Below are 10,529 nucleotides of genomic sequence, written 5' to 3' on the forward strand. Positions count from 1 at the left end.
TGTTGCTCTGTCGCCCGGCTGGAGTGCAGTGGCACAATCTCCGCTCACTGCAACCTAGACCTCCCGGGTTAGTGATTCTCCTGCCTCAGCCTCCCAAGTAGCTGGGGCTACAGGCCCACGGCACCATGCCCGGCTAATTTTTGTATTTTTATTAGAGACGGGGTTTCACCATGTTGGCCAGGATGGTTTCAATCTCTTGACTTTGTGATCTGTCCACCTTGGCCTCCCAAAGTGCTGGGATTACAGGCACTGCGCCCTGCCCGCTGACTCCAAATTTTTAGACTAAACTTTACTCCTTTAACCAATTGCAAATTAAAGAATCTCTGAATCCACCTGTAACCTCTGATCCCATGCTTCAAGGTATCCTGCCTTTTTGGGCCAAACCAATGTATACCTTTCATGTATTTGTTTATGTCTTTGTCTGTAACTCCCTAAACATATGAAACCAAACTGTGGGCTGGGCTCGGTGGCTCATGCCTGTTATCCCAGTATTTTGGGAGGCCAAGGCAGGAGGATCACTTGACGCCAGGAGTTTGAGACCACCTTGGATGACGTAGTGAGACATCATCTCTAGCCCCTTTTCCCCCCAAAATTAGCCTGGCATGGTGGTACATGCTTTGTAATCCTAGCTACTTGGGAGGATATCTTGGGCCTAGGAGTTCAAGATGATAATAAGCTACGATGGCACCACTGCACTCCAGCCTGCTGGGTAACAGAGCAAGATTCTGTCTCAAAACAAAAACAACCCTCAAGAAAAACCAAATTATAGGTGGGACGCGGTGGCTCATGTCTGTAATCCCAGCACTTTGGGAGGGCAAGGCGGGCAGATCCCGAGGTCAAGAGATTGAGACCATCCTGGCCAACATGGTATAACTCCATCTCTACTAAAAATACAAAAATTAGCTGTGTGTGGTGGCATGTGCAGGAGAATATCTTGAACCTGGGACACGGAGGTTGCAGCGAGCCGAGATTGTGCCACTGCACTCCAGCCTGGTGACAAAGCGAGACTCCGTCTCAAAAAAAAAAAAGAAAGAAAACCCAAATTATAACTTGACCACCTCAGGCACAATTTCCTAGGACCTCTTAAGACTGTGTTTCCCCAAGCTATGGTTACTCATATTGGCTCAGAATAAACCTTTTAAAAATATTTTAGTTTTTTGTTTTTTTTTTTTTGTTAACAACATATTGTTGAATGGGCTTAATAACTGCACTTTTGGCAATGTGGTGCAATGCAGTAGAAAAGAGCAGGCTGGCCACGGTGGCTCACACTTGTAATCCCAGCACTTTGGGAGGCCGAGGCAGGCAGATCATCTGAGGTTGGGAGTTCGAGACCAGCCTGACCAACATGGAGAAACCCCACCTCTACTAAAACAAAATACAAAAAATTAGCCGGGCATGGTGGCACATGTCTGTAATCTCAGCTACTCGGGAGGCTGAGGCAGGAGAATCGCTTGAACCTGGGAGGCAGGGATTGCAGTGAGCCAAGATCACGCCATTGCACTCCAGCCTGATCAACAAGAGAGAAACTGTCACAAAAATAAATAAATAATAAATAAATACAAATAAAAAATAAATTAGCTGGGAGCAGTGGCCTATGCCTGCAATTCCAGCTACTGGGTAGGCTGAGGCAGGAGAATGCTTGAACCCGGGAGGCTGAGGTTGCAGTGAGCCAAGATCAAGCCATTGCACTCCAGCCTGGGCAACAAGAGGGAAACTGTCTCAAACAAACAAACAAAAAAAAGGATAAGTAGGATTCTGTCTAGGGAAAGCTTAACTTTGACCTCCCTTCATCCATCTAATGAATGTGAACAAGACAATAGTAGTTTTTACTTTCATGAAGTTTATAGCTCTTCTCTAAGTCATTTTCTCTTCTCTGTTTCTTCTTTTTTAGATGAGAGAATTGGGCCAGATTATCTACCTGATTGATGATTATAAAAATACCTTCTTTGGGGCTGGGTGTGGTGGCTCATACCTGTAATCCCAGCACTTTGGGAGGCCAAGGCGAGTGGATCACGAGGTCAGGAGTTCGAGACCAGCCTGACTAACCCCATCTCTACTAAAAATACAAAAATTAGCTGGGTGTGGTGACACGTGCCTCTAATCTCAGCTACTCAGGAGGTTGAGGCAGGAGAACCACTTGAACCTGGGAGGCGGAGGCTGCAGTGAGCCAAGATCATGCCACTGCACTCCAGCCTGGGCAACAGAGCAAGACTCTGTCTCAAAAAAAACAAAACAAAACAAACCTTCGTTTTGTATGAAATGGTAAAACTGGCTTTCTTGATCATATTTTAGTTAAGAAAATAGCAGCCCTGCCTGGTATTTTGTTTAATTCCATTTACGTGAAATATCCGGAATAGGTAAATCCATATAGATAAAACACAGATTACTTGTTTTCAGGGACTGGGGAGAGGGGGCAAATAGGGAGTAACTGCTTAATAGGTACTAGGTCTCCTTGGCCAGGTGCGGTGGCTCACGCCTGTAATCCCAGCACTTTGGGAGGCCAAGGCGAGGGGATTACGACGTCAGGAGATCGTAGACCATCCTGACCAACATGGTGAAAATCCGTCTCTACTAAAAATATAAAAATTAGCCGGGCATGGTGGTGTGTGTCTGTAATCCCGGCTACTCGTGAAGCTAAGGCAAGAGAATCACTGGAACCCGGAGGCAGAGGTTGCAGTGAGCCAAGATCGCACCACTGCACTCCAGCCTGGGTGACAGAGTGAGACTCCGTCTCAAAACAAAACAAAAACAAAAAACAAACAAAAACAAAACAAAACAAAAAAAAACTTGGTACTAAGTCTCCTTTTGAGGTGATGAAACTATTTTGGAACCAGATAGACATGGTGGTTGCAGAACATTGTGAATATTCTAAAGACCACTGAGCGCAGTTGGCTCATGCCTGTAATTTCTGTACTTCCGGAGGCCTGGGCAACATGGCAAGACCCGGTCTCTACAAAAGTACATAAAATTAGCCGGGCATGGTGGTGCGTGCCTGCAGTCCCAGCTACTTAAGGCTGAAGTGAGAAAATCGCTTGAGCTTGGGAGGTCGAGGCTGCAGTGAGCTGTAATCGCACCGACTCCAACCTGGACCACAGAGATCCTGTCTCAAAAATAAATAAATAAATAAATAAACTTACTGAATTATTCACTTTTTCGTTTATTATTTTTTACCTAACAACAATAAATTAAGCAAATAATTTACTTTAAAGTGGTTAATTATATGTTATGTGTAATTCGTTTAAATGTTAAAAAGCCCACCTAGGTTTCAAGTGCGTGGCTGGGATGCGAGCCCTTTAAGAACCTCTCAGGCGGGAGGCAGGGCTGGGGGGGGCGGACCTGTAAGAATCACGTGGGGCGACGCCTGCGCAGACGGGTCACGTGGTGGCTGGGCCGGGGAAATGGCGGCTTCAGGAGAGAGCGGGACTTCGGGCAGCGGAGGCAGCACCGAGGAAGCCTTCATGACCTTCTACAGTGAGGTGAACACAGAGTGAGGAGGAGTAGTGGCACCGGGGCGACCTCTCCCAGATCTGCTTTCCCAGTGGACAAAGGCAGTGGCCGCCTGGCCTGGACCGTTGGGCTATTCCTTCAGTCCAGTCTTCGGGGTGGCGGGGGTCTGGGAGTGTGTAAGCGTCTGCCACTGATAGCTGCTGGGAGATCCCCCGGGCAACGAAAGAGGGGATGGTGTTCGACCTATCGAGGGAGGTGGCGAGTGCGTCCAACGTAGTGCGGGCGCGCGGGCAGAGTGCCCCAAGTCCGCGGAGTCGGGGGCTGGCAGAGGCTGGGCCCTTCCTGGGAGTGACTTAGCCTTCTTGTCCCCCAAGACGTTTCTTAGTCCTCTGTAATGAGTTGTTTTAGTGGTTGTTTCTGCCATTCACTAACGCCAGGCACTGTGTATCATGCCAGTTAGGCATCGTATTACCCCCTCTTTATAGATGACGAACCTGAGGTTTAGGGAGGTGAAATAGTTTGAGGCCTTACAGTAGGTTACAGCTTGCTTGGTGGTATGTTAGGACAGCACTTGGCTTGTTCTGAGCCTCCTTTACTATCGCATCTCCAGCGCCTAGTATTTAGTGGATGCTCAGTAAATATTTGTTAAGTGAATGAATGAATAAATGAAATGAAAGCATGCCTTTTGGAGTCAGAATCTCAGATTAAATTCCTGCAAGGGGCTGGGCACAGTGGCTCACATCTGTAATTGCAGCACTTTGGGAGACCCAGGCGGGAGGAACCCTGAAGCTTGAGGCTGCAGTGAGCTATGATCGGACCACTGCACTCCATCCTTGGCGACAGAGGGAGACCCTCTCCGAGTCAGAATCTCAGATTAAATTATTGCAAGGGGCTGGGCACAGTGGCTCACATCTGTAATCCCAGCACTTTGGGAGGCCCAGGCGGGAGGAACCCAAAAGCTCGAGGCTGCAGTGAGCTATGATCGGACCACTGCACTCCATCCTTGGCGACAGAGTGAGACCCTGTCTCTTTAAAAAGAAGAAGAAAAAGGGTAGAAAAAAAAAATTCTTGGCGGGCGCGGTGGCTCACGCCTGTAATCCCAGCACTTTAGGAGGCCGAGACGGGCGGATCACGAGGTCAGGAGATTGAGACCTCGGTGAAACCCTGTCTCTACTGAAAATACAAAAAATTAGCCCGGTGTGGTGGCGGATGCCTGTAGTCCCAGCTACTTGGGAGGCTGAGGCAGGAGACTGGCGTGAACCCGGGAGGCGGAGCTTGCAGTGAGCCGAGATAGCGCCACTGCACTCCAACCTGGGCGACAGAGCAAGACTCCTATAAAATAATAAAATAAAAATTCTTGGAAGACAGTTAACCTGACTGGACTGGGATTGAATTCTTCTTCTTCTTTTTTTTTTTTGACACGGAGTTTTGCTCTTGTCGCCCAGGCCTGGAGTGCCGTGGCATGATCTTGGCCCACTGCAACCTCCGCCTCTCGGGTTCAAGCGATTCTCCCGCCTCAGCCTCCCAAGTAGCTGGGATTACAGGTGCCTGCCACCACGCCTGGCTAATTTTTGTATTTTTGATAGAAACAGGGGTTTCACCATGTTGCCCAGACTTGCCTCAAACTCTTTATTTATTTATTTTGAGACAGAGTCTCACTCTTGCCCAAGCTGGAGTGCACAACCTCTGCCTCCTGGGCTCAGGTGATTCTCCCACATCAGTAGCTGGGAATACAAGCTCGTGCCACCATGCCTGGCTGATGTTTGCATTTCTCTGTAGTAACAGGATCTTTCTGTGTTGCCCAGGCTGGTCTTTTTTTTTTTTTTTGAGGCGGAGTCTCGCTCTGTCGCCCGGACTGGAGTGCAGTGGCCGGATCTCAGCTCACTGCAAGCTCCGCCTCCCAGGTTTACGCCATTCTCCTGCCTCAGCCTCCGGAGTAGCTGGGACTACAGGCGCCCGCCACCTCGCCCGGCTAGTTTTTTTGTATTTTTAGTAGAGACGGGGTTTCACCATGTTAGCCAGGATGGTCTCGATCTCCCGACCTTGTGATCCGCCCGTCTCGGCCTCCCAAAGTGCTGGGATTACAGGCTTGAGCCACCGCGCCCGGCCTGCCCAGGCTGGTCTTAAACTCCCGGGCTCAAGCAATCTTCCCGCCTTGGCCTCCCAAAGTGTTGGGATTACAGGCGTGAGCCACTGTGCTTGACAAGAGAATTAATTTTAAAATGAACATTTTCATGAGTACTAAAGTTATTGTATAAGAAAGCGTTTCATAAAAAAAAAAAAAGCGGAAGCATCTTTCTCAGGGTTCAACAAGGCAGAAGATGGGATCTCTAGGTTGGCATGGATTTGAGATGTGGAGTTGCCCCCCAGCAGGCTGTGAGCTATTCAGGGTTAAGGACCGTATCGCATTCATCTTTTATTTCTTGCATTTGTAACAGTGCTTGTTACATAGTAGTTTCTCCAAAGTACTAAATTTAGGTTTAGATACCTGGCAGGCACTACCTGTAGTCTCAGCTGCTCTGACGGCTGAGGTGGGAGGATTGGAGGATCACTTGAGTCCAGGAGGTGGAGGTTGCAGTGAGCCATGATCTGTCTTCTGTCACTGCAGTACACCCTGGGTGACAGAGCAAGACCTCTTCTCAAAAAAACAAAAGCAAACAAAAAACCAAATAGCAATCTTTGTTTGAATTGGATGGGAAAAAATATCTAAGGAAGGATGCTTCAGTCATTTTTTTTTAATCCAAAATGTGTTTATTGAGATGGTTTCCCACTCATCTTGATTCAGAGTGCTTTTAGTGCTGCTTCCTCCTAAAGAAACATCCTTCTGTAAGCCTTGCTTTTCCTCCTGTAGGCTGGCAGAGGACAGTGGAACAGCCAACACACAAAACTACCGTTTGTGCGTGGCTGAAGACCATGGTGATTTTATAGCATCCTGGGCATTTCACATCCATGAAGTAGGAATTGGGGCTCTGCACCAGGCATTTCTTCTTGTGTTTCCTCTTCTCCTCTTCTGGGGAGGGATGAAGGAGATCCTTTGCGAGAGGCATGTTCTTGTGTGGGTAGGTCGTCACCGCCGGAAAAAAGGCTTCAGTCATGTTTTAAAAAAATAGAGACAGAGTCTTGCCATGTTGCTCAGGTTGGTCTTGAATTCCTGCGCTCAAGTGATCCTCCTGCCTCAGATTCCCAAAGTGCTGGGATTACGGGCATAAGCCACCACACTGGCCTCATTCATTTAACAGATGTTTATTGAACATTTGAAATGTACTAGTGTGCTATTTAGGTGTTGGGGATATGGTAGTGAACAAGAGAGGAAAAAAAAATCCTATTTTCATAGAGTGAAGAGGGAAGATGTCTAGAAGGAATGACTTTTTATGTTAATGAAATTCTTTCCAACCTTGTTTTGGCCATAGGAATAAAGATGACATATAGCATACCAGAGATTCATTCCAACTAGCATTCCAACTCTGACAGTGACACCAAGAATGTTTTCCTGGGACTGCCTGGTGCTTGTTCTCCCTGGCATTGTCTTCAGGTCAGGGATTTTTCTTTTTTCTTTCTTTCTTTTTTTTAAAATTAAAAATAGGGACGGGGTTTCGCCGTGTTGCCCAGGCTTGTCTCAAACTCCTGAGCTCAAGCAATCCGCCCACCTCAGCCTCCCACAATGCTGGGATTACAGGTGACAGCTACTGCGCCTGGCCAAGTCAGGGATTTTTCCTAACACTATTAGAATTAGGTGGTGGAGTTATTTGTTCCCTCCCATGAACAGTTTTAAATGCTGCTCATAGTTTATGTCTTACTGTGAGTGTATTTTTCCTTTTTTTGCTCTTTAAATTTTTTTTTTCCTTTTTTTCCCCCACAGAGAAATCTGTTTTTTTTTTTTTGAGATGGAGTCTCGCGGTGTCGCCCAGGCTGCTGGAGTCCAGTGGTGTGATCTCAGCTCCCTGCAACCCCTGTCCCTGGGGTTCAAGCAATTCTCCTGCCTCAGCCTCCCGAGTATCTGGGACTACAGGCCATACCACCACGCCCAGCTAATATTTTGTAGTTTTAGTAGAGATGGGGTTTCACCATGTTGGCCAGGATGGACTCCATCTCCTGACCTCGTGATCTGCCCACCCTGGCCTCCCAAAGTGCTGGGATTACAGACATGAGCCACTGCGCCCAGCCTATTTTTTTTTTTCCTTAAAATTAAAAGCTGTAAATGAAGTATAACCACACACAAGCACATCTTCTATCATTAAAGTAGAAATTCTTTAAAGGCTGTGACTTATTTATCTTTGAATCCTCTTGATGCCTGCTGTGGGGTCAAACTGTTGGGGTTAAAATACTGGCTTACAAGTTGGGTAATTGGGAACAAGTCAGTTATCTTCTCTAAGCCTCAGTATTCTTATCTGTCAAATAGGTACAATAGCAGTATCTACCACATAGGGTTGTTGAGATTAATAAATACACGTAAGGTTTTTATATTAAAATTCAACAAATGTTAGTTTTAATTTCTCAAAGCGTTTATCAAAATGTCTTGCACATGGTAAACACACAAATAAGTGTTTGTTGAACATATCAGTGAACATTGTGTTAAGATAAACAATTCAGTTTGTTATTGAATTCTATTAATGAAGTTTTTAATCCTCATAATTTTAGGTGAAACAAATAGAGAAGAGAGACTCGGTTCTAACATCGAAAAATCAGATTGAAAGACTGACCCGTCCTGGTTCCTCTTACTTCAATTTGAACCCATTTGAGGTAAGCTGATTGGTGTTGCTAGGACCTCTGTAATGGAGGATATATGCATAACTGCAGGCATACCTACATCAGAATACATACCTAATTTATATTATAGTTAGGATTGAGAAAAATGGTGGAGTAAAGTGACGGAATCTGTATAGTACAAAATTGAGTATTCCTTATCCAAAATGCTTGGGACGAGAAGTTTTTTGGATTTTGGATTTTTTGGGGATTTTGGAATATATACATCCATTCTACTCACTTATTGGTTGAAGCATCCCGAATTAGAAAATTCAGAATGTTAATGAGCATTTTCTTTGAGCATCAATTGACTCTCAAAAAGTTTCAGATTTTGGAGCATTTTGGATTTTGCATTTTTGCATTTTGGGGTACGTAACCTGTATGTAGATTGTCTTTAAACTTAGTTGGTTTTACTGAGCAGAACTGGAGAGGCAGCATGTTAAGAAAGGTGAGATGGTCACATACCTTTCATCATCTTTTAGCAACCCAAATATATAAGGATTTAATTTCAGATGTGAAAGGGTGGCTAACTCTGATAAATTTAGGATTCTTTTTTTTTTTCTTTTTTTTGAGACGGAGTCATGCTTTGTCCCCCACGCTGGAGTGCAGTGGCGCGATCTTGACTCACTGCAACCTCCTCCTCCTGGGTTCAAGCAATTCTTCTGCCTCAGCCTCCCAAGTAGGTGGGATTACAGGTGCCCCCCGACTGCGCCTGGCTAATATTTGTATTTTTAGTAGAGATGGGGTTTCACCATGTTGGCCAGGCGGGTCTCGAACTCCTGACCTTGTGATCTGCGCGCCTCAGCCTCCCAAAGTGCTGGAATTACAGGCGTGAGACACCACTCCTGGCCTAGGATTCTTGATTTAAACTACTTGTTAAAACTTTTCTGTTTCACTATAATAAATACCAAAAACCCAACAACAACAAAACAAAGATCACAGGATTTTAGATAAGTGAATATACTTTTTGATTTTCTTAATTTTATAACTTTAAACTTTTCCTGGTTATAAAAGTAAATCATATTTGTTATAAATGTACAGAAAGCAAGAATAATCATGTATAATCCCACCTAAGAGAAATAGCCACTCATGTTTACACTCAAACTGGTTTGCTTAAAAACAAGGAGCATCATACACTTAGTCCTTTTTTTTTTGTTTTTAAAGAGATGGGGCCTCATTATGTTGCCCAGGCTGGCTTAGAACTCGTGGGCTTAGGTGATCTCCTTGACCTGCTCAGCCTTTGGAGTAGATGGGACTACAGGCTTATGGCACCACGCCTGGCTTAGCTCAATACGGTTTTATTTTATTTTGTTTTATTTTTTTTGAGACAGAGTCTCATTGTCACCCAGGCTGGAGTGCCGTGGTGCAATCATGGCTCACTGCACCCTTGAACTCCTGGGCTCAAATGATTTGCCCACCTTGGGCTCCCAAAGTGCTGGGATTACAGCCATTTGCCACCATGTGCAGCCTCAGTGCTGTTTTAAATGCTTTTTTTTTTTAGATGAAGCCTCACTCTGTCACCTAGGCTGGAGTATAATGATGCAATCTTGGCTCACTGCAACTCCACCTCCCAGATTCAAGTGATTCTCCTGCCTCAGCCTCCCGAGTAGCTGGGATTACAGGTGCCTGTGGCATCATGCCCGACTAATTTTTGTATTTTTAGTAGAGATGGGGTTCCGCCATATTGTCCAGGTTGGTCTCGAACTCCTGAGCTCAGGTGATTCACCTGTCGCGGCCTCCCAAAGTGCTAGGATTATAGGTGTGAGCTGCTGCCTGGCCAAAAAAAAAAAGAAAAATTAATTTTTCTTTTTATTTTTTGCAATTCTTGACAAAATATTAACATCTTTAATCATAAATGAACTCTTCAGAAATCAGTACAAAGAGACTAACATTACACGGGAAGTGAAAATAAAAGGAACAGAGGAAAATGGAATAGCACAAATGAGTTATAAGGCTGTGTGAAGATGACATAGAGTTAATACTAATAGTTGAAAAAGCAATTTCATTATAAATTACATTATCAATGCTTACAAATATTGATATCTGATGTTTGTACAACTTTAGGAAATGAAGAGTTCTCAGATACTCAGGAAACTTACTCTAGTCATGAGGAGTTTACTCAAAAATGTAGATTTTTGCATAAACTTGGCCCTAGCAATTCCAAACCACAGGAATCACTCTGATGAAGTAGTTGGATACACACACATATACATACATTTTTACTACATGGTAGATGTGTAAGTAATATGTCATCCCCCAAGAAAATATTTATGAACTGGTTATAAAATAATAGCCTGGGGGGTAAAAAAAAATTCTGTATAATTTATTTAATCATTTCT

General features: G+C 44.8%; 1 protein-coding gene across 1 annotated transcript in view; it reads left to right on the plus strand.

Annotated features, from left to right (window-relative positions):
* DNAJC8 (DnaJ (Hsp40) homolog, subfamily C, member 8) overlaps nt 1–10,529 on the plus strand; it is a 37,311-nt gene that overhangs the window by 2,237 nt on the left and 24,545 nt on the right. The window contains exons 2-4 of the mRNA XM_011955667.1: nt 1,892–2,017; nt 3,271–3,476; nt 8,086–8,187. Coding sequence (XP_011811057.1) covers nt 3,399–3,476; nt 8,086–8,187 — 180 coding nt within the window. The 5' untranslated portion in view covers nt 1,892–2,017; nt 3,271–3,398. The remainder of the gene's footprint in view (nt 1–1,891; nt 2,018–3,270; nt 3,477–8,085; nt 8,188–10,529) is intronic.

The sequence above is a fragment of the Colobus angolensis genome, unplaced genomic scaffold (assembly GCF_000951035.1).
Source record: "Colobus angolensis palliatus isolate OR3802 unplaced genomic scaffold, Cang.pa_1.0 Scaffold4, whole genome shotgun sequence".
NCBI lineage: Eukaryota > Metazoa > Chordata > Mammalia > Primates > Cercopithecidae > Colobus > Colobus angolensis.